General features: G+C 62.8%; 1 protein-coding gene across 3 annotated transcripts; it reads left to right on the forward strand.

Moving 5' to 3' along the window:
- The first annotated feature begins 1632 nt into the window (after window positions 1–1632).
- On the forward strand, window positions 1633–22185 carry ZBTB7A (zinc finger and BTB domain containing 7A). Of its 3 annotated transcripts, none has more exons than XM_059060032.2 (3): window positions 1633–2060; window positions 11762–13035; window positions 16987–22185. In XM_059060032.2, exons 2-3 carry the CDS (start codon window positions 11777–11779, stop codon window positions 17486–17488), a joined length of 1761 nt encoding a protein of 586 aa, XP_058916015.1. In that variant the 5' UTR covers window positions 1633–2060; window positions 11762–11776; the 3' UTR covers window positions 17489–22185. The 3 variants fall into 3 exon arrangements, with proteins under 3 accessions (XP_058916015.1, XP_058916013.1, XP_066889184.1); XM_059060030.2 differs by lacking the exon at window positions 1633–2060 and adding an exon at window positions 3085–3307; XM_067033083.1 differs by lacking the exon at window positions 1633–2060 and adding an exon at window positions 3410–4286.
- Window positions 22186–22453: the final 268 nt, after the last annotated feature.

A 22453-nucleotide genomic window follows, 5' to 3' on the forward strand; every position in this document is an offset into this window, starting at 1 on the left:
ACTGCAGAGCAGGGTGCCAGATATCTGAGGCTGGGTGGTACAGGGGGGACCCTGAGTCACCCCTGCTCTGGCTGAGTGGGTGGAGCTTGGGCGGGATGGCAAATGAGACCATTGAGGACTACGGCTTGAGCTTCAGGTATCTACAGAGACCAAGCACTGCCCTGGGACCTGCACGTTGGAAGGAAGAGGGCTTATATCCCAGGCAGGGTCGTTAGAACAAAGTCCCTGGGCTCCGCCCTCACGCTGGACGCATGCGGCCCCTCCCTCAGTCCCTTTCCACCTACCCCGGGGCTGGTTTCAGGCTGCAAGTCCTGGGGCTGTCGCTTCCCTTCTGGGGGCCTCCCGGGTTTCCCCTTGAAGCCCAATTATTATTACAAAAGCCAATTCAACCCATTTGGGCGTTGAAAGGCACTTTTAATACGTGTGTGAAGAGGCAGTAAAGTGCAGGAGGTTGGGGGGGGGGGAGGAAAGCTTTGAAGTCGGAGAAGGACAGACGGGGTGTATTTCACCCCACGGCAGTGGAAGTTTCCTGCCTGTAAGGTAATGGTGGTAAAAATGATAATAACAATAAATAATGATCATGATAATGGCATTAGATGTTAGAATGAAGGTAAACAGGACCCCGGACAGAGCCAGCCACCAGAGAAGCGTTCAGTAAACGACAGCTACGAAGCAGGTGCCAGCCCTCTCCGACCAAGGGAATGAGGAAGGGGAAACTGAGGCTCAGAGCTCCCCAGGCGGCTGATCGCACCAGCCAGCCCTCTCTGGGCGCCTACTGTGTGCAGCGGGCAGCCGGCCGGGCCGGGTCAGGCTGTTCTCACCCCTCGTCCCCTCCTCCCCCTCCCCCGTCCCCCGCCGGACCTCTCCCACGACCGGGGAGGAAGTGGGAGAAATGGACAGGGAAAAAAAGTTGGGCTGAGCCAACGCCTCCCCACTCCCCACCTCCGCCCCTCCCGAGCCACGCAGACCCTTGCGGGAGCGGACCGCAGAACCCAGGCGTCCGGGGCCGGGACCCCGTCCCGCCCAGTGGCCCGCAGATGGGTGGGGGAACTTGGAAAGCCGGGAAAACAACAGCCTAGCCCGCCCCTCGCCAACCCCTTCCCCCGCTACGCCCCTGGCGCAGCGGGCGGAGGCGACTCCTTTATATAATCTCGGGCGGGCAGGTTGGCTGTTTCATTGAGGGACCCGGGAGCCCAGCGGACCCAGGCAGTCAGCTGAAAGCCTGCCCCCGTGTCCCTTCCGCGGCTGGGCAAACTGAGGCCCGGGGAGGGCCAGCGCCAGGCCCGCGGTCCCCACCCCCTCGCGCCACCCCCACCCCCAACAGCCCGGGCAGCCGCGACCCACGCCCGCGTCTCTCCTCGCAGTGCGCACAGCCCTCCCCGCCCCCGCTGCCATCCTGCCACGCCCCAGGCGTCGGGGGCAAAGCCCGCGCCCCCCCGCACCCGCCTCTGCGCAGAGGCTGGGGGCCTGTTTATCTGGAGGCCCCCACCCCCTCCACCCCGGGGGGCCCGCTCCCCCCGCGCCCCGGGGAGCTCTGGGGCCAGATAAGCTGGCAGGCTGGCACGGCGCCGCGCAGCGGGGCGGAGAGGTCAGAGGAGGGGGGGGCGCGCCGGGGGCGGGCTGGACCCCCCCAACAACTTGACAAAACCTAATAACAGCCCGGTCTCCCCGGCGCAGCGGGCGAAGCCCCACGGGAGGGCAGGGACGTGGCAAGAGGGGACCTGCCGAGCCTGTTCTGGCCTCTGAGGCCGGGGTGGGGGGGGCGGGCTGGGCGTGGGGGGGCCGGCGGCTGCGGCACCTTTAAGACAAGGGAGGACCCCTCTTGCCCTCGGAGAAACCAGGAAGGGAGTCGCGAGCATCATACGGGGCTTTGGCTGTACTGTACAGTTACTGTAGGGGCAGTGACGCCGCCGCCGGAGCGAGGGAGCGACGAGGGGAGAGCCAGCGAGGGGAGAGCGAGACGCGGACCCCAGAGGCGAGCGGCCGAGGAGCCCAGTCCCAACTCCGGGCCCCGGCCCCGCGCGCCCCGGCCCGGCCCGGCCCCGGCCCGGCCCCGCGAGGTAAGTCAGCGCCCGGCGTAGCCCCCAGCGCGGGGTTCAGGGCGGGGACGGGCCGGGGGCGCTGCGCCCACCCCTGCCCTCTCGGGAAGGGGCGATCCCGGCAGCCGGGGACGTCCCGCAAGTTTCAGAGGAGGGGGTGGTTGGCAGCTGCCCGGAGGCGGGAGGCGCCCTGGATCTCGAGGGCGGGGAGGGGGCGCCGCCCGGGAGTGGGTATTGGGGGCGAAGTGCATGGGCTTGTGCGCCAGCCCCCACCCCGTGCATGCTTTTTCGGGGCTCCCAGGAGCGCGGGGAGAGGGGGAGGGGAAGCGGGGCTGCATTGAGGGTGGGGGGAGCCGGCGTGGGGAGATAGGGGGGCGCGTCGCGTGCTAAGTTTGCAGCTGGGTACTGGGGGCGCTCTCGCCCCCCGGGGGCCTATTCGGTGCTGCGTGCATACGTTGGAGTTGGCCAGGATTGAGCTCCATGGGGGATGGGGGGGAGGGGGCTGAAAAAACAGGGAGGGGGGCTTTGCAAAGGAGGGGGAAGGGGTGGGGTGTCCGGGTGGGCGGGCGCGGCCGCTCGGGCCTCTGGGTATCGTAGTTCCTCCGCGCTTGCGGCTGGCAGGTGGCAGGCGGATAGGACTACAAGTCCCAGAGTGCCCTGCGCCGGCGGCCCGCCGCGGCCCGCGGGTAGGGGCGGTGCGGAGGAGGGGCGGTGAGCGGCGGGCTGGCAAGCCAATGGGCGCGGGCCGATCGCGCGGCGCGGCTCGAGGGCGGGCCCTGCCGGCCAGAGGGCGGGGCCTGGAGCCGGGCTCCCCTTGCCGGGGGCCGGTGGCGGTCCCCGGCTTCCGGCTGCGCGGCCCGCGGGCCGGCCCCCTCCCCGCCCCGGGGCCCCTCCCCGCCTGGTTGTGTAACCGTCCCCAGCCCCCCTCCGCTCAGCCCCCCGCCCCGGGGGGGGGGCGGTCACCCACCCGGCGCTCCCCGGGGAGGGCGGCGGCCCGGGCGGCCGCGCGGCGCAGGCGAGCCCGGGGATGCGCGGCCTAGTGCAGGCTGGGCCCGGGCGTGGGGGAGGCGGGCGGGCGGACCCAGATCCGGGGTAATTTGCATCGCCCTCCCCCCAGCCCGGGTGGGGATTGGCCGCCGGCGGCGGGGGGTGGCGCGGGGCCAGGCTCACTGCCGCCTCCCGGCCCCTCGGAGGGAGCCAGCCCAGCCGCAGCCGCCGCCACCGCCGCCGCCGGGGCCGGGCCCCCTCGCCGCTGCCCCGGGAAGGAGGTAGGAGCCCCCCACGCGGGCGGCGCTGTGGGGGCCCGCGGGCCGGGGCTAGGGCCGCGCACTGCGGCCGGGGCGGGGGAGGGGGCCGCTTCCTGCCCCCGCCCGGGCCTGACTCAGCCCTGGGCGGGGGGACCGGCCTGGCCCCTCGCCCTGCCCGCGCGGCCGTCCGGCCCCGGCCCCGGGGGAGGGAAGCAGAGAGCACCCTTCTCCCCCGCCCGCGCCCCCAAAGCGCGTGACCCCGTCTCCTCTGGCCCGGACACCCCTCCTTCCCCTTGACGCCACCACCACGTGCGAACCCTGAGCCCGGGCAGAGGAGGGGGTGAGCTGGTGGGATCCGGCCCCCTCCCTTGCTCTGCCTCCCTCCCCGGCCTAGGAACCGGCCCCCTCCCCCAGCCCCGGGCCTGGGAACCAGGCAGGGGCCTGAGCTGGGGCCGGTGCACCCCCCGGGGCCCAGGCCTTTGCGGGTCCTGGGAGGCACTGTCCGCGCTGGCTGGCCGGCGGCGAGGGAGTCCGGTGGACCGCGGCAAGAGACTGCTGTCCAACCAGGCCCGGGCACCCTGTGGGCACCCACTAAATGTTTGGGGAGTGTAGCCAGCATTTGGCGGAGGGGCAGGGGGAGGTCGGCGACTCCTCTCTCCCCCTAGCCAGGCGGCGGAAGTGACAGAGATGTTGGTGCCCCTCCACCGGGTGTGCCCACCTGGCTCACCCATGGGTGGCGGGCTTGCTTGGCTTCCCCCACCCCTCCTCCCTGCCAGCTGCCTCCCGGAGCAGGCCCGGCCGGAGAGGGCGTCCAGGATTCCATGTCAGCCCCCCACCCCCACCCCAACAGGGCCAGGGCGTAACCCTGAGTGTGCCGCTCCCACACTGGGGGGCCCTCCCCAGGACCAGTCGATCACTTCCTACTGGCAGAGCTGGTCTTGGGAGAGGTCCGGGGAGTCCAGGCTAAGCCCTGCTGCTGCCCAGGTCCCCGAGGCTCCAGGTAGGGGGGCATTCTCCCCCGAGGGCCACCCCGGGTGGGGCCTGGCACTTATCGGTTGGGCTCGGGGCTCTGTTTACCGCCAGCCATCGCTGTGGAGACGGGAGCCTGGGGGAGAAGGGGGGGCAGGAGCCAGTGGCTGGAAGAGCGAAGCCCTGGGATCCGCATGCCTAATGAAGGAAAGAGGAGCCAACGGGGACACTGAAATTTTAATTCGTGGGTCACTTTGGGGGGGTATTTATTATTCAGTTCTGATTGGCTGACTGGCTGCGTGGTGGCCAGTCAGCACCCTGGCCCGGGCGGGGAGCCACGCAACTCTCAGCAGAGGCCCTCGGCAGCGGGTGGCTGCGGGGAGCCCATGCACCCTTTTCTCCGTGTGGGAGACTGAGGCCTGGCAGTGCTCAGCCTTCGTCCAGTGGGGAAGGTTCTCGAGGCAGTAGCTAGCCCTTGTGTTGGCGTTTTTCCTTCCCTTCTTTTCCTTGGAACCCTCTGACCCATAAGCTGGTTGGGCTGGTGGAGGTCCCCGATGCCATGCGAGGAAACTGAGACCAGGAGGGGAGGCCAGACGCAAGCGTGGAGCCTCAGGGGCTTAGAGCAAGGCTCAGAGCGGTGCCCTATGGGGCAGGGAAGACTGAGGCCCTGGGGGAAGCAGAGAGCAGCCCAAGGTCACCCAGCCAGAGCTGGGTCTGACCCTTCTGGTCCTGCCTCCTAGTTTAGGAGGCGTCCAAAGTCCTTTGTGTGTCACAGCCGAGGGGCGCCAGCCCACCTGTCTTCCAGAAGGCCTGGAGGTTGACAGCAGGCACCTGTCTGCCAAATGGAGCCTTTGCCCCAAGAGGACAGTGAGGCTCAGAGAGGGGCAGCAAGGTGTCCAAGGTCACACAGCAGGGGCCTCAGCCTCCTTGTGTCCCAACCTTCCGAGGCAGTCCCTTCCCACCCGATCTGTGCTGCAGCCCCGCCCCTTGGCACCTTGGCCCCTGGAGACCGGCAGGGCTCTGTTTTTTTACAACCCATTATTTCCGAGGAGACCCAGGTCACCTCCCAGAGCCAAGAGTCAGGGCCAGCCCCTCTGAAGCAGAGCTGGCCCACTTGCTTTATGACCTTGGACAAGCCCCATGGCCTTTTGGAGCCTGAGCATCCTTCTCTGTAAAATGAGGTAGTTGTGGGTTCCCCCCAGGTACTGCCTGCAGATCCACCTGTGTTCCTTTTCCTTCCCTCCCTCATGGAGGAAGCACCTGGGTCAGCTCAGGACACAGCAGGGATTCTGCTGGAGTGTGTGTGTGTGTGTGTGTGTGTGTGTGTGTGGTGTGTGTGTGTGTGTGTGTGTGTGTGTGTGTCTGTCTGTCTGTCTGAGACACCCCCCCCCCCCACCTGTCATCTTGTGCTCCAGGCACCTGATAGACCATAAACCACCCTGCAACAGCCCTGGGCAGTGGAGACCAGAGGAACAGGCTTGGGTGGGGGCCACTGTGGTCCAATCTCAGCCCGGCCCTCTGCTCCACCTGAGGTCCACCTCGGGAGGTCACCTCCCTTCTGCCAACCTCAGTTTTGCCATCGATAAAATGGGGAGATTACCTTTAGGCCAAAAGTGAGGATTTACTCAGTGATTCCCCAGGAATGTTTGTTGAGTGACTGCTGTGTGGTGTCAGGGCCTGGGGGAGCCCCTCCTGCATCTCTGTTCTGATGCTCTGAGTTCACAGGTGTCAGCTGGACTCCAGCCCTGCCCCAGGCTCCCTGTGTGACCTCAGGCAAACCTCTCCCTTTTCTGGGCTATCACAAGGCAGCTCTGAGGGGGCGTGAGAATAAGCTGTCCTCCCCCAACCCAGGCCCCCAGGGTGGGGGGATTTAGTCCCCTGCTGGTACCTGGGGGCAGTGTGTGTGGTGGGGGAGGAGGGTGGAGCCCTGGGAGGACTAGTTAGTTTGGCCAGATGGAGCCAGACAGATGACCCGCGTTCAAATCCAGCTCTGCTGTGTGACCCTGGGCAAGTTGCCTCAGTTTCCTGGCCTGTGAAGTGGGGCAGTGGTTACAGACCCTGCCTCCCAGAGCTATGAGGATTGATGCTGAGGTGATACAGACCAGGCCCCCGTCAAGCCCCATTGAGGAACAGCCCCTGCCCTTGCGGCCTGAGTCCCGAGTCTTTGGAGCACCAAAGTGCGGAAAGCGCCCTGTGGAGAATCTGGCCAAGGGACCAGCCCCTCCATCTGTCCCCCCAGCAGGCTGTGGACGGCCACTCAGTGGAAGCGTCCCCACCCACGCCTTTCTGGTTTGACTGGAAAACAAGACTCGGTCCCACCTCCCATCAGGATGTGTTTGATAGGAGGGGACTGGCTGGATTTGTAGGCACAGGACACTGGGGCCCCAGTGGGCCAAGCCATCCACCTGCTCAGGCTGGGGGTGGGTCTGGGGGTGGTACAGGTACCTCCAGGTGACAGGCTGGCCTCGGGAGGGAGGGAGCAGTCTGGATGGAAGTCACCCAGGCCTCTCCTGGGCATCTTGAATAAGCAGGTGCAGCCTGAGTTGAGGGCAGTGTAGACACGGATGGGATTCTGTGAAGCCTGGCTTTGGTTACCCCCGGTGACAGGAAGCTTATTCCTTCCACCTCCACTGAGAATGGCTCTGTCTCCGCAGGGCTTCCTCTTGGAAGCTGGTCTTCGTATCGGGGCTGTACTTCCTGGCCCACGACAGCACTCAGAGCGTGGGAACAGGGTGGGCCTCAGCCCCACCCATGAGTTGGGGCTCAGATGGGATCCCCATGACCTCCTAATCCCCACCCCCACCAGCCTCCACACACACACTTCCCACTGGGCCTGCAACCTTCCTGCCTCTGGCCCTTTAAGGCCCGGGCAGGAAGCCCCTCCCCATTTAGGGCAATAAATGGACACATAAAATGGCCGAGGGCCTGTCTTCTGGTGTCTGGCCTGGAGAGAGGCCTGCGAGGACAGGCGGGCAGGGGGCAGGCTGACAGCTGGCAGCCAGCAGTCACCCTGAGCTGTTGGTGCCCCCCACCTCCCGATCAGAACGCTGCATTCCTGTCCCATTAAACCCTGGCCTCGGTACTGGGCCAGGCGGGGATTGGCACCAGGTCGGGGCGGGGTAACCCGTCAGGACCAACCTTGCAACACAGGCTGCCAGGCTGGGAGGGGGCAGGGGCGGCCGGGCACTGGCCTGGCAGCCGCACCTGGACACCAGACTTGCTGTGTGACCTTGGGGCGGCCGCCCACCCTCTCTGGGCCTGGTTCCCCCCCCCCCCCCCCCACACACACGATGGCTCAGCTTCCTCCTGGGTCTCACCACACACTTCCTTAGTACACAGTAGTTGGGGAGGGGGCTGGATTCCTGGAATGACGTTCAGAGGTGAAGTTCAAAGCCCCCCCAGTCCACAAGGGAGGGGGTAAACAGCCTCATCGGGCCTTTGGGGATTGTCCCTGGCACATAGTAGGTCCTAGGCCAAAGTTTGCTAAGAGGATGGAAGTGGAACCCTTTGCCACTGTCACAACCCCCAAGGAAAATGAGGCACAGAGAGGTGCTTTTCTTGGCCCAGGTTCACCCAGCTTGGAAATGGAGGAGCGAGGATATGGATGCGAGCTGCTGTGGCAGGTAGTAGGTGTTAGAGGTCCTTTATATAGTTTCCTTTCATTCTCTCCCTGAGTTGTAGGGAGGGAGGCCTTAACCCCCTGTTAAGCTGCCCACATCCCTGGACACTCCTCCAGGAAGGCGTCAGGTGGCAATTACCTACCTATCCACTGCTGGCCACCCCCTGAGGAATGGGTGGGGGAGGAGGAGGCCCAGCCCCACCCCTCACCTTGCACCTGACCTTGGGGACTCTCCAGCCTCCTTCCCCTGCCCCTCTCCCAGGTGCCCACCGCCGGGCCTTTGCCCTGCTGTTTCCCATGCTTGGGACACCTTTCCCACAATCCTAGGGTCCTTCCTAGGTGACACCTGCTGTTCCTGGGACCAAGTCAGGACGCTCCTGACCTCTCCCTGCATCCCCAGTAGTTGAGAGATGTCAGCTCAGGCCGGCTCAAGTCAGAGCATCTGAGTCCCAGCCTGGCTGCCGGTCTGTTGTGTGACCTTGCCCTGGTCTTATCACCTCCCCGAGCCTCTCCTCATCTCTAAAGCCCAGGGTCCAGTTAGTTCTTGAAGGTTCCAGGCATAGAGGAGGTCCCCTGGGAGGGCAGAAAGCAGGCCCGGGTCCCTGCTGCCTGGTGCAGCAAGTGACCCTAGGTTAGATTGGAGGTGGGACTGGCTTGGTCCCCTGGTACTGGGTGTGCCTGCCAGCCAGGTGGGCGGGGCTGGGTGTGGGCTCTCCAGCGCATAGCTCTTTGGTCTTTGGTTCCTCCTGTCGTTTGCTGCGCCCCTACCGTGCACTGCCCAGGGGAGGCCGGGGGCGGGGGGGTGGAGGGTGGCCTGGGAGCAGCCCAGAGGGAGGAGGGCGCCCCACCTCCAGCCCAGGAAGAGCCTGCTGAGGCCTGCCCCTCGGCCGGCCGCCGAGTCAGCATCGAACGGCCCCGGAAATCCCATGGGGGCGAGTGTCGGGGTGGAGCTGTGATGAAACACAGGGCCCTGGGTGGGTGCGGGCCTGGGCTCAGGGGACCCTGGCCGTTGAGGGGGTGAGGCTTCCTGGAGGAGAGAATTTTCGTTGGCTCATCATTACCGAGGAAACCGCCATGTGTCGAGGCACCTACTAGATGTCAGGTGCCAGCAGGGCCTCTTAGAGCCAGGAAGGGAGCCACAGGGCTCTCCTGGTGAGACGGTGCTGTGGCACACAGTGGGTGCTCAGCAATAGGTGCTTTTTGCTGCCTGGACCCCACGTGACTTCCTTCTCCCACCTGGCAGGGTCTTCCTCTGCTTTCTTAGAGGGAGGGCCCTGAGAGGCCCCGGGTGGGGGGAGGGCAGTGGCCCCGGGTGTGGCAGGCAGGTGGCGTGTGTTCCTGGAGAGAGGGCTGGGTCAGTTTAGTTTCCTGGGCCAGGGAAGGGGCTGTGGCTGGCTGGGAGGTGTCGGTGGTGGGGGAGGGTTGGGGGACCCCCAGCCTCTCGCCTCTGTCAGCTCCTGCATCAGCCTTGCTGGGTGCCCTTGGCCCGGATTCTAGCTGTCTCTGGGCCTTGGTGTTCTCATCTGTAAATGGGGGTCGTGCTGCTTCCCTGGGGCTTTCCTTGGCTGGTATTGCCCCAGGCCCTGCCCTTTGGGGGAGAGTCTCAGATGATTACCTGTGGGAAATAGAGGCCCCAGCTGGGAAAGGACAGGGGCGTGGACCCTCAGACCCAGCCCAGACCCAAGAGCTGCCCCACACAACAGGCTCTTAGCATGTGGCCTGGCTCCTCCAGCTGGTGGAGACCCAGGCCCAGGGCTGGGTACATTGACCCAGGCCAGGTTCAAGGCTGGAGCTTGCTCCTTCCCAGCTGGGCGGCTTCCAGCAAGTGGAAGCCTGGGCAGCTTCAAGCTTGAAGTAAGGATGTACCGGCGCCTGGCCCGGTGGGCTCGGTGCCGGTTGGAAGGCGGGGGTGGAGGGGCCGTGGCGAGGGGTGAGTCACCTGGACCAATTCAGGTCTTGACCTAGAGGCCCCAGGAGGACCCCTGAGGGGACACTGGCAAGCAGGGCCAGGGTGGCCATCTTGGCACGTTGGTGGCCCGGATCAGGGGAGGGGCGAGGAGGGACCGAGGCCGGTCTGATCCGGAGTCCCATCTGCCCACTCGCTCCCCGGGGCCCGGGGCCAGACGGCAGATGGTGGCAGGGGGTGGAAGCCGCCACAGGGGGCTCTGCCGAGGCTTCCCATGGCCGAGCCTCGGTTGGGGCGGGGGGGGTCGCGCCCCCATCCCCATCCTCCTGCTCCCAGCAGCCACATCTGAGCCTGCCCCACCACCCACTGCGGACTGGCGGAACAGAGGCGGGAGCTAAGCAGCTGGTGCGGTCGGCGGGAAAGAGGGCGGGCGGCGGAGAGAGGCGTCCCGGGAACTGTACTGGCCGCCTGCACGCCACACAAAGGCCTCTGTGTCGGCCCCAAGGCCTGGACCCCATTCGCAGGGCGGCCCTGGGTCGGGACAGCCCTACCCTGGCTTTAGGGCTGACCAGACCAAGCCCAGCTCCCTTGCCGGGCCAGCCGCCCGGTATCCCACTAGAGGCACAGTGGGAGGGATCTGTGTTAGAGCTGAGCTGGGTCACCCAGCTGGGGGTCCTGGGGTCTTTAGGAGGCTGAGGAAGGCCCGGGTCAGGCCCTCTCCCCAGAGACACGCAGAGGCTCTGGCCTGAAAGCAGGCTGGCTGGGCCCGGAGGAATGTGGGTTTTGTTGGGTGGCTTGGGGCAGCCGGGGGCTCCCCGGAGAGGGTGGAGGGGTGGGGACAGAGCCAGAGGGTTGCACAAGCGCCCAAGTGGGTGGATGAGTCACAGCCCGGGGGAAGGTGGAAAATAGGAGGCCGGGGAGAGGGGCGGGACAGAGTCCCCCCCACCGCCCTGCTTTTCCAAAGGCTTCTGCCCATTTGACAGACGGGGAGACTGAGGCCCGGAGAGTGGCAGGACCTTGTCCCAGGCTGAACAGTGCAAACAGGGTGACCAAAAGGAGAGGGGCTGGCCAGGCAGGAGGCCCCTGGCCCCCGACTCCTCCTTGACAGGGTCAGCTTGAGTGGGCAGGGAGGAGCATCAGGCAGTGGCCTGGTTTCCCCCAGTTACTCACTGTGAGGGCCGAGCCACGTCCTAGGGGTTCCACAGGGCAGGAAGGGATCTGTCCTGCAGAGTCACCGCCCCACCCCACCAGGGCACGCCCACGGCCCTGGTGACCCTGGCCAGGTCCCTGGGTCTTGGCCTTACGCCTTCCTGCTGACTCAGAGCCCCCCAAGAGCACTGGGCCCAACCAGGAGGCAGGAGAGAAGGTTAGGGAGACTGAGGGGCTAGGCAGGGATGGATGGCCATGCTGGTTGGATATTGGATCTTGGGTCAGTTGCCCTGGGTTTGAGGTGAGGTGCAGCCATGGGGCCCTGGGACTCCCTGAGCCTGAGCCTCGTCTTCTCACCTCTGCGGTGGAGACGGTGCTGCCTCTGGGACTGCTGGGCGCTCAGCCAGGGCAGCGCACGGCGGATGCCTTTTGTCACTGCTGTGGTCTCCTAGAGAGAGCACGGGCAGAATCCCGTGCTCAGATTCATTAGGAAACAACTTGTGTCAGGCATTTATTGAGCACCTTCTGTGTGCTCCCATGCCACTTCAAATTGTCCTTTGGACAGGCACTCCCCTCTCTCGTAAAGCGGGGAGGGGGGCCGGTGTTCATCTCTGAAGCACCCAGTTGGGTTTCGCCAACGTCCTCTCACTTTGATGATGCAGAACCAACCATGGACCATCCTGGTGCAGAGCTGGGGAAACCGAGGCTGGGGGGAGGGGTGGGAGGTGGGGCGGGGATGCGGGGGCACTACTTTCTGAGGGCCTCGCAGCCCGGCCAGTTGGCCCGGCCCTCCCTGTCCCTCACGACTGCCCCTTCCTCCCCGGCACTGCAGGTCTCGGCGCGGAAGATGGCCGGCGGCGTGGACGGCCCCATCGGGATCCCGTTCCCTGACCACAGCAGCGACATTCTGAGCGGACTCAACGAGCAGCGGACGCAGGGCCTGCTGTGCGACGTGGTGATCCTGGTGGAGGGCCGTGAGTTCCCCACGCACCGCTCGGTGCTGGCTGCCTGCAGCCAGTACTTCAAGAAGCTGTTCACGTCGGGCGCCGTGGTGGACCAGCAGAACGTGTACGAGATCGACTTCGTCAGCGCTGAGGCGCTCACGGCCCTCATGGATTTCGCCTACACGGCCACGCTCACCGTCAGCACAGCCAACGTGGGCGACATCCTCAGTGCCGCCCGCCTGCTCGAGATCCCCGCCGTGAGCCACGTCTGCGCCGACCTCCTCGACCGGCAGATCCTGGCGGCCGACGCGGGTGCCGATGCTGGCCAGCTGGACCTCGTAGATCAAATTGATCAGCGAAACCTCCTTCGCGCCAAGGAGTACCTCGAGTTCTTCCAGAGCAACCCCATGAACAGCCTGCCCGCCGCCGCCGCCGCCTCGTTCCCATGGTCCGCCTTTGGCGCATCCGACGATGACCTGGACGCCACCAAGGAGGCCGTGGCCGCTGCCGTGGCCGCCGTGGCCGCCGGCGACTGCAATGGCTTGGACTTCTACGGGCCCGGCCCCCCAGCCGAGCGGCCCCCGGCCGGGGATGGGGATGAGGGAGATAGCAACCCAGGTCTGTGGCCGGAGCGGGATGACGACGCCCCCGCTGGGGGCCTCTTCCCGCCGCCCGTGGCCCAGCCGTCCACCGCCACACAGAACGGCCACTACGGCCGGGGCGGGGAGGAGGAGGCAGCCTCGCTGTCAGAGGCGGCCCCGGAGCCGGGCGACTCTCCGGGCTTCCTGTCAGGCACGGCCGAGGGTGAGGACGGGGACGGGGCCGACGCGGACGGGCTGGCGGCCAGCACGCTGCTGCAGCAGATGATGTCGTCGGTGGGCCGGGCGGGAGCGGCGACGGCGGGGGACAGCGACGAGGAGTCACGGGCGGATGACAAGGGCGTCGTGGACTACTACCTGAAGTACTTCAGCGGCGCCCACGACGGCGACGTCTACCCGGCCTGGTCGCAGAAGGTGGAGAAGAAGATCCGGGCTAAGGCCTTCCAGAAGTGCCCCATCTGCGAGAAGGTCATCCAGGGCGCCGGCAAGCTGCCGCGGCACATCCGGACCCACACGGGCGAGAAGCCCTACGAGTGTAACATCTGCAAGGTCCGATTCACCAGGTGAGCTGGCGCCACCGCGGCGGGGGGCGTGGGGGCGTGGGGGCGTGGGAGGTGCTTCCTGGGGGCCCTTTGCCCCAAAAGCAGCCACACGGGGACCCCCTGCCTTGCCCTAGGCAAGCACGCTCACACCCTCACACCCTGCCTCCGCGTGCGAAAACAACACCGCGCCCTGCCCTGCAAGGGTTCCTTGTCCATCGGGGCACCCCTGACCGCCATGCGCCTGTTGAGAGAGCCTGGGTGGGCGGTGCCGCACAGGCCCTAAACAAGGTGACCACGAGAACAGAAAGCGTGCCAGGCGGTGCCGACCTGCGTGAGGCTGGAAGGAAGGGCCCAAGGAGTTGCTTTCCTTCTTTTTCCCTGGGTGGTTCTTCTCATCCCGACTGGAGCACTTGGGCCTTGGGAGAGGGCGACAGCTTCACTGGAAGCAGGGAGTTCTGGTCATTAGGTAACTTTGAAGTCTTCCGTGAGCCCGGGGGACTTGCTTCATTCAGCCAACGTTTATGGAGTGCCTGCTGGGTGCCAGGCCCTGTTCTAGAAGTGGAGGAACAAGCCAAAATCCCCGTGGGGGTGATGGAGCATGTGCAAGATAAAACCGCAGAACTGATAACACTAGTTGGTGGAAAGTGCCAGGGAGGAAAAGAGCAGAGAACAGGGTCGGGGTGCGGCTGTAGGTGCTGCCTTAAACAGGGAGGCTTCCCCGAGGACTGAGAGCTGAAGGAGGAGAAGGAGGGAACTGTGGGGAGAGGGAAAGGGAGAGGCAGCGGGAAGAGCCAGTGCAAAGGCCCTGAGGCCAGTTCAGCTTAGGGAATCGCCACGGCCAGTGGAGGGAAAAGGGCACGGCAGCCGTTCGGCTTGGTCCCTGGACAGGAGGAGTTTGAGGCCAGGCTGGGGGGATTTTGCGATCTGGTCTTACGAGTCCAGAGGTGGCAGGCTGGGCCTTGTGGGCCAGCCCAGTGGGGGTGGGGGGCTGGCGTGCGGGGGGCCTAGCCAGGCTGGGTGACTCAGCATCGCCCCCTACCCTCACCAGCCCCCGGGGTTCCCCCAGCCACACCCACCCAGGCCGAAGAAAGAGGCCATTGTCCCAGCTTCCCGGCCCTGCCCTGTGGGGACAGGATCTGGGAGCTGACCCCCGGACCAGCACCTGGGCCCCCTCCCCAGCAAGCCAGGAGAGGAGGGTGTGGCTGGGACTCCAGGGCCCAGGAGTGCCAGGCAGGGGCAAAGGGCACTGGCCAGGAGGCAGGCAGCCTGGTGAGTGGCGTGGCTCCCCCCCTTTGGTGAGGTTGGGGTACCAGTGGTCTTAAGGGCCTCCCTCTTGCTCCAGATGTGGGGATGGTGGACTGGGCTGGCTGTGGGTCCTGCCCTCAGGGGTCTTGGAGCCTGGGAGGAGCAGCCTGGTGGAGGCCCAGCAAGCCAGAGCCTGGAGAGGTGACACCTTCCCCCACACCCCCACCCTCAGCCAGGCTCAGTTTCACCTTCTGGCCTGGAGCTCTCTTGGCCACTCCACCCTCAACCCGGGGCTGATCCTGTTTGCCCTTCTGGGAAACTGAGGCATAGAGAGGGCCACCAGGCCAGGCCTCTTCCTCCCAGGCGCCCACCTGGCTCCTCTCTGCCCCCCAGGGCCCCAGCCCCCACCCCTCCCTCCAGGCTGGGGAGCCCAGGGGCCCCTCTGAGTCACACTAGAGAGTTGAGTAAGCAGGGCCTGTGGCGGCCGGGGCTATAATTACCCAGGCCGGGGCTTGAGGTGATGAAACTGGGGCTTCCTCTACCCCCACCCCACATTGGGACAGCCCCCAACCCTCTGTGCAACTCAGGGCAAGTCACTTCCCCTCTCTGAGCCTCCAAGCCTCAGCTAGGGACATCTCTGTACAGTGCTAGAACAATCCGAGTCCCTCCTGTTCCCTCTGTGACCTGGCCCAGGTTCTGAGCGGGGCAACTGGGAGACGATGTTAGCCGGCTCTGAGGAGGCTGGGTGAGGGGTGGCGGGAAGCGCCTGGCCATTGCCATCCTCTTTCTGGTAACAGCTCAAGTTAATCCAGGGAGCGATGAGTTTGTTGTGGCCCAGGTTCTGCTGGCTCACGTGGGGGTGTAACGAGGCCAGAGAATAGGCAGGGGGTCTGGTTGCAAAGGGCCAGGTCTTGATCCTCAGAACAGTAAGAAGCCATAGAAAAGTTAGGCCAAGCAGGGACACCAGCTCTGTAGGAGGTGCCAGAGGGAGGGACTTGGGACTGAAAGAGCCTGGGGGGAGGGGGGGTGCAGGCCTTTGTCTCGGAGTTGGGAAAGATTTCCTGGAGGAGGAGGGGCATTTCAGGTGGGGCTTTGAGGATGAGTAGGAGTTTATTAGTCCTCGCACTGAAGAAGCTCTCAGTCTGGTGGGCATCAGAAGGGAGAGACCCCGAGTGATTCAGTGGAGCATAAGAGTCTGCAGCAAGGAGCAGGTCAGATTCTAGCCAGAGCTCTGGAGACCCAGGTCCCTGACCCTGCCTTGTGGATTCCAGGCAGGAGTCCACCCCCATCACTATGGACCAGCGTAGTACAATAGAAATATGTGAGCCACCTCCGTGACTCTACATTTTCTGGCAGCCGCATTTTGTAAAAGTAAAAGAAACAGGTGAAAGTAATTTTAATCATATTTTACATAATGCAGTAGTTCCATTTCAATATGTGATCAATAAGCAAAATTATAAATGAGATATTTTACAGTACATTGAGCAAACGAAATCTTCAGAATCTGGGGTGCCTTTTGCACTTCTTGTGCATCTCACCTTGGACCAGCCAAATTTCAAGGGCTCAGGGGGACAGAGCAACACCTGGGCCATAGTCACCCCAGAACTGATACGGTGACCAGCTCTGTGGGCCAAAGGCCCCAGGCTGAGCCCGGTCCACACAGTTCCCTGTGGGGTGAGATGGGCATGGAGGGGCCCTGGAATCACACCCAGTCCCCGTTTTCAGGGCTCACAGTCCAGTCAGGGAGACAGATGAGAAACAAAGGCGGTGGCATGAAGGACTGGTGGTGTGGGAGTCTGGGAGGGCCTCTCTGAGGAGATCACGTTTGGGCTGAAATTCAACTGTGAAGATCTGGGAGGGGAAAAAAGTGCTCCAGGTAGCCAGAATAGCACGTGTAAAGGCCCCGAGGTAGGCTCATAGTTATCAGCGTGTTGGGGTGACAGCCAGGAAGCCAGTGTGGCCAGAGCAGAGTGAGGCAGAGGTGAGGGGAGATCTGGCAGGAACTGGGGGTAGGGGGTGGGGTCCCTGGGGTGGGGACTTGGTTACTACTGTGACCAGCTGCCCTGGATTTTCAGTGACGGAGGGGTTTCCCAGGACACAGAACGTTCAGTGCTAAAACCAGGACAGCTTAACCCTCTCTGTTACCAAATCCTCGGGCATTCCTCCTTGTTCCCTGTAGCATTTGCAGCACCTGGAACAGGGTCTGGTATGCAGCAGGTGCTCAGTAAATGCCTGTAGTGTGAAGCCATGCACCTGCCACTGGGCGGAGCCCCAGGTGGGAGGGAGGCCTGTTATCTTCCTCCTCCTATGCATAAGAAAAGGGCTTCAGTGGGACTTCCTTGGTGGCCCAGTGGTTAAGACTCTGCGCTTCCATTGCAGGGGGCATGGATTTGATTCCCTGGTGGGCAAACTAAGATCCCGCAGTTCGGCCAAAAAAATAAACCAAACAAACAAAAAAATTGGGTTTCAGAGAGGTTCAGCCATTTCCCTGTGGCCACACAGCGAGCGGGGTCCAAGGCCCTTTTCACACCTTTGCGGGTTCCTTGGTGCTGTTCTCAGAACGGGGACCCGCACCCTCCTTCCCCGCACAACGGGGTCGCCCTCTGCCACAGCCCACCTTTCCGCGAGGGTCCCGGTTTCCCCGCGCCGAGGCTGGCGGGGGCTGGGGGGCTTCCATCCCGGGCAGGGGCCCGGCCCAGCGCCGGCTGACCCTCGGCCCGTCCACAGGCAGGACAAGCTCAAGGTGCACATGAGGAAGCACACGGGCGAGAAGCCGTACCTGTGCCAGCAGTGCGGGGCGGCGTTCGCTCACAACTACGACCTGAAGAACCACATGCGCGTCCACACTGGCCTGCGCCCCTACCAGTGCGACAGCTGCTGCAAGACGTTCGTGCGCTCCGACCACCTGCACAGACACCTCAAGAAGGACGGCTGCAACGGCGTGCCCTCGCGCCGCGGCCGCAAGCCCCGGGTGCGGGGTGGCGGGCTTGGGGGGCCCGACCCCGCCCCCGCCCCGGGGGCCCCTGCACCGCCCGGCGCCCCCGCCCCGCCCGGCTCGCCGGACACGCGGCGCAACGGCCAGGAGAAGCACTTTAAGGACGAGGACGAGGACGAGGACGAGGCCAGCCCTGACGGCCTGGGCAGGTTGAATGTAGCGGGCGCCGCGGGGGGAGGCGACGGGGGCGCCGGGGCCACCGCCGATGGCAGCTTCGCGGCCGGACTCGCTTGAAAACCAAAAAAAGAGAAAACAGAAACCCGAGAGAGAGAGAGAGAGAGAGCGAGAGAGAGAGAGAGAGAGAGCAAATCACCCACCACCCCCAAAAAACACAAAAAAAGAAAATCTATATACAGATATCTATATCTATATATATATATATACAGATATATATATATGAAGCGTCACAGAATCTAGGGTAGTGCTTTTCTCAGATTTTTCTCCTTCATGATGTTCTCTCCCTCCACGGGGACCCTCGCCCCACCCCACCCCCAGCCCCGCTTGCCCCCCACCCCGTCGATGGCTTTCGGGGCTCAGCTTGGGGTTTTTGTGGGACACGAGGATTCTGAGCTCCGCAGGCGCCCCGCGGTTCGGAGTCTGGGGTCCCATCGGAGGCCCGATCAGGGCCCCAGGGCCCGACAGGGGTGAGGGTGGTCACGGGGGCGTGGGCCGGGGACCGGTGGGGGGGGGGACGACGACGACGACGACTTTTCTTTTCCTCGCCCTGCCCCGCCCCCGCTGGTTTCTAGAGTCTTTTGAGATAAGACTTTAAAAATGATTTGTGTCCGCTGTGAGCGGACGTTAAAACGGCCCCATCCGCACCCCCACCCTCTTTCCTCAGGGCACTTCCGAAGTGGGGGTCTCCCCCTCCGTCTCCCCGACTGCCTCCCCGCCTCCCGTCCCTGCCTGTGGTCCCCCGGATCTCCTGGCCACCGCGACACAAATCTATTTATTTCCAGGCGTGGAGAAAGGGGAGAAGACGAGGAAGGGGGGGGGGGAGGGCACCAGGGTGACTCCCCGAGGGCCCCCGCCGCCTTCCTTCACGGCACTTACAACCCGGCGGGACCTGCGGGCCGCCACTCAGGGCGCCCCTGCCACCCCCGTCTTGGTCCCCCAACCCAGGCCCACCCCAGACCCCATGAGACGTTTGGAGATTCGAAACTTTTTGTCTTCACTCTCTCCCCTTCCCCTAGCCCTGTCCCGATTTTTAAAAGCACTTTTTAGATTTTTTTTTCTCTTTTCCTCCTTAAAAACAAAATTTATATATAGATATATATATATATATATAAAAAAATATACTTTTCCTCAGAGGAGCAGGCGACAGTGTGGGGTGAAAGAGCCAAGATCAGAGCGAACGCAGGGTCTCCCGGTGGCAGGGATGTGGGGAGAGAGAGTGTCCAGAAGTTCCAATGTCACAAAAGCAATAAAAACAAGATTTTACAAAAATGAAAGAAAATAACAACAACAACAAGACAACCAACCACAAATAGAAGTCTTGGCACTTTGTAACAGAACGGGTACTACACTTTATCTTAATTCTTAATTTAAAAACATGTTTACAAGTTGCAACCAACTTCTATGAAAAGTCAAAAAGACAAAAAAAAAAAAATGAAATAAGAGAGAGAGAGAGAGAGAGAGCGAGAGAGAGAGCGAGAGAGAGCAAACAGAAATTCCTAAAAGTCGATTTATTTTTGTACAAAATAATAAAAAAAGAAACCCACCACAGACGTAGAATCCACTTCTGTTCCCCCGAGGTGAGAAAGGGGGTCAGGAAGTAACGGGTGAGGGCGAAGCCTTCTGAGGTATTTGTGCTTTACCACGGGGGCTCGCCTTGCAGGCAGGACTGCGGGGTTTTTGTGTTTCTGCCGTGTCCCCACCCCCCAGCACCTCCCCTCCCATTCTGTCCCTTTTTGGGTTCTGATTTGGAGACGTCTCCTCACCTGCTAGCCATACAGTGGCCACCCGTGTCCGCGGGGACCCTCCTTACCGACTCCCCAGCTCAGGGATGGGCCCGAGAGAGGGCTGGCCTTCCAACCAGCCAGAGCAATCCCGTCTCCCTGCCCTCGTCCCCCGACCCTTGCTGTCCCCCCACCCTCCAACATGGCCGCCCTTCCTTGTGGCCACCGAGGAGCTGCCATCTTGGATACGCCATCCCCACGGAGGTGGGTGACAGGGGGCCCCACCTCCAGGGCCTTACTCCACCCCCCACCGCACCCCTCTTTTTACTCAAAGGCACTGACTGTAACCTGGGGGCTGGCACCCGCCTCCCCCGAGCCTCTGGCTCCCCAAAGGCCCGGCGTTGACCGAGCCACAGGCCACGGACTGGGGCCAGGGCTGGGGAGGCTGTGTCGCCAGAGGCCGGGGCACCCTCCTCCCCCCACCCATCCCCCGTCGCATATGCAACCGTAGCGTGGGGCCCTGTAAATAGACGCTCTGCCGAGCGGAGACCCTTCCTCGTCAAAAGCTGGAGGTGCAGGGGGGGGGTGTCCCCGCTTCCCGCCTCTAGCTGCTGGCCCGTCACCCCGTGCCCCTTGGTTCTGTGACAGACCCCATCTCTTTCTTGTTTTTAAAGGGAAGCTTTTAAAGAAGGCAACTTTCATCACTGTTTCTACAGGACAGTTTGTTGTTTCCTCCTGCTCCCCCCACCCCTGAGCCCGTCAGCCCCCCAGATGTCTCAGGACCCCCCCTCCTGAGGGGGGTGGCAGGGGAGCCCAGGGCCGGGTGGCCCCGCCCACACCCCAGCATTGTGGGGCGAGCTCTCTCAGAGAACCACCCGTGGAAGCCGAACAGGGAGCTTGAGTGCCCAGGCTAGGGACCTGCACCCCTACCCCACCCCAGCTCCCAGAGAGGTTCCCTGAGGGGACAGCCCTCTCCCCCAACTACCCACACACCCCCTCGCAATAAAACCAACTGAAAAATCACAGCTGTCGTCCTGGCCGGGTGGGGGGAGACCAGACTTGGGGGATTAAGGCCTCTGGGACTACAGCGGGGGCAAGGCCTGAACCCCCGCCGAGCACACTTTAACACAAACCTCCTCGGGAATTGCACTAAACCCCTACCCCTAGCTCTGCGCTCAGCTTCTGCCAGCCTTGCCCACCCACTCCGCCTTAACCGCTCTCCTGCTGCCCACCAGCCCAGCCCCGGGGGCCACAGCATCTGCATGGGCCCAGAGCCGGGACCCCCGCCCTCCCAGCCCAGCCCCTGCCCCCAACTCCGCGCAATCACATACTGTATATAGACGTGGATCAATTTTATTTTTATTCTTTAAATTAAGGTCGTGATAAAGTGTTGCCAAAGATACTGCTGAATTCTCGCGTTTCAGGAAACAAACAAACAAAAAAAAAAATTTGAGGGGGAACGTGCTGACTGGTCAGAAAGGACACAGCAAAAAGTTTTTTTGTTTGGTTGTTTGGGGTTTTTTTTTGTGGTTTCTTTTTTTGGGGTGTTTTTTTTTTTTTTTTTTTTTTTTTTTAACTGCCTGGTACAAAAAAAAAAAAAAAAGAAAAAAAGAAAAACAGCGAAATTGTTATTTCCATCATCTTGGTGAAGCTGCGTGAATGTGTGTGTGCACTTGTGTATGAGTGAGGTCCAGGCGGGGGGGAGCTCCAGGAGGGGGCTCCGGCAGGGGGAGTGGGTGGGCGTCCCGGGACTGCGGCAATGGGCCAGCAGGATGGTGGGGGCCGGAGCCCTCACCTGGAGCGGTCGCCAGCCTGCAGGACCCGGGAGAGAGAGATTAGCACCCTTGCTGCTGCCCCCTGGCTAGCCCCCCCCCCTTGATCCCCACCCCGCCTTTTGAGATTAGGAGAAAAAAAAAAAAAAAAAAAGGCAAAAAAAAACAAACCTTAAAAACCAGTGAATGTAAAGTGCCGGACCAGGCCCAGCCTGACAAGGGTGTGGGTCTGGACCTGTGCCCAGCCAGGCTCCCCTGGGCCATACCAAAGTCTGCCCCCCCGTGGGCAGCTCGCCCAGGAGACCCCTCATGGCTATCCTGTCTTGTCACCCTGTTTGTACATGGCTGTCCCTTTGCTTCCTTCCAAGGGGGAGGGGGGGGTCTTGGGTAGGGGGGAGGGGTCCCCCAGCCCCTTCAAGAATCTTCTGGGGAGTCTTTGCACTACTGAGACCCATTGTCCGTGGAGGGAAGGGCCTCGTGGCATGTGATGGGACAGAAGAGGCAGGGGCTCCTCCAGGACCAAGGCAGTCCAGGCAGCCAGGATTGTAGGCGGCAAGAAACGAGAGAGTGAAAGGAAAAGCAGGAGAAAAAAAGTAAAAATCAATAAAAAAAAGCAAAAATCCTATTTTTTGAGAAAGAAAGATATTTATATTTGCAGTTTTATTTTAAAAAAGTTATTTAAGCTGAGGAAGCAGCCTTCCTGGAGTGGGGATGTTGGCTGGCGCAGGACGGGTCAGGGCCTGGGGCTTGGGCACCCCAGGAGCCATAACCTCAGAGTAAGACTAGCTCGCACTAAATATATAGATTTACACGGGGGGTGGGGGGCAGGGCAGGAGATGGAGGGGGCTGGGGAGACCTCCATCCCCTGGCTGGGGCTGCCTGAAGGCTGTGGCCAGGGGTCCCAATGCCCAGGGTCCCCCCTGCCCCACCCGGGCCCAGACATGAGGTGCCTTGGACTTTGGGGGGCCAGGCCTGGTGGAGGGGGGCGGGGGTGGCACCCACCGGGGGCACAGAGCACAGAGCAGACATTCCATAGACTGTATTTGAGAGTCTTTATAAGTGTGGGAGATTTAAAAAAAAAAATTGATAAAAATGCACTTTTTGGGGGTGGGGAGGGAGAAGCTTTAAAAGTAATAAAAGAAACAAAAAAAAACAAAAACAAAAAGACAAAAGATGATGAAAAACCAGACAAAAAAAATCATTTTTCTTGTACATAAAAAAACCACTAAACGCAGCCTGTTACGACCGCTGCTGCCTCATTTGCCTGATTTTGATGTTCTTTGTGTTTTGTCGGGGGCTGGGGAGGCTGGGGAGCGGGGATGGAGGGTTTGGGGGCCCCTTCGCTGTGGGCTGGGCCCCTTGTCCACACCACTCCGGGCCCCCCTAATTTGGTTCCGGGGAGAGGACTTCAAACAGTCTGACCCTTCCTGCCAGGCCTGGGAGGCAGGGGCCTGGATGCAGTGACCCTGCCTCTGGGCTTCCAGGGTTGGGTGGGTGTCGCCAGCAGTGCTAGGCCTGGGGCCCCTACA

The sequence above is a fragment of the Kogia breviceps genome, chromosome 4, assembly GCF_026419965.1.
Source record: "Kogia breviceps isolate mKogBre1 chromosome 4, mKogBre1 haplotype 1, whole genome shotgun sequence".
Taxonomy (NCBI): Eukaryota; Metazoa; Chordata; class Mammalia; order Artiodactyla; family Physeteridae; genus Kogia; species Kogia breviceps.

Coding starts and splice junctions, on each gene's coding strand:
- ZBTB7A (XM_059060032.2), top strand. CDS start 11,777: ATGGCCGGCGGCGTGGACGGCCCCATCGGGATCCCGTTCCCTGACCAC. Junction 13,036..16,986: donor TGCAAGGTCCGATTCACCAG/GTGAGCTGGCGC, acceptor GCCCGTCCACAG/GCAGGACAAGCTCAAGGTGC.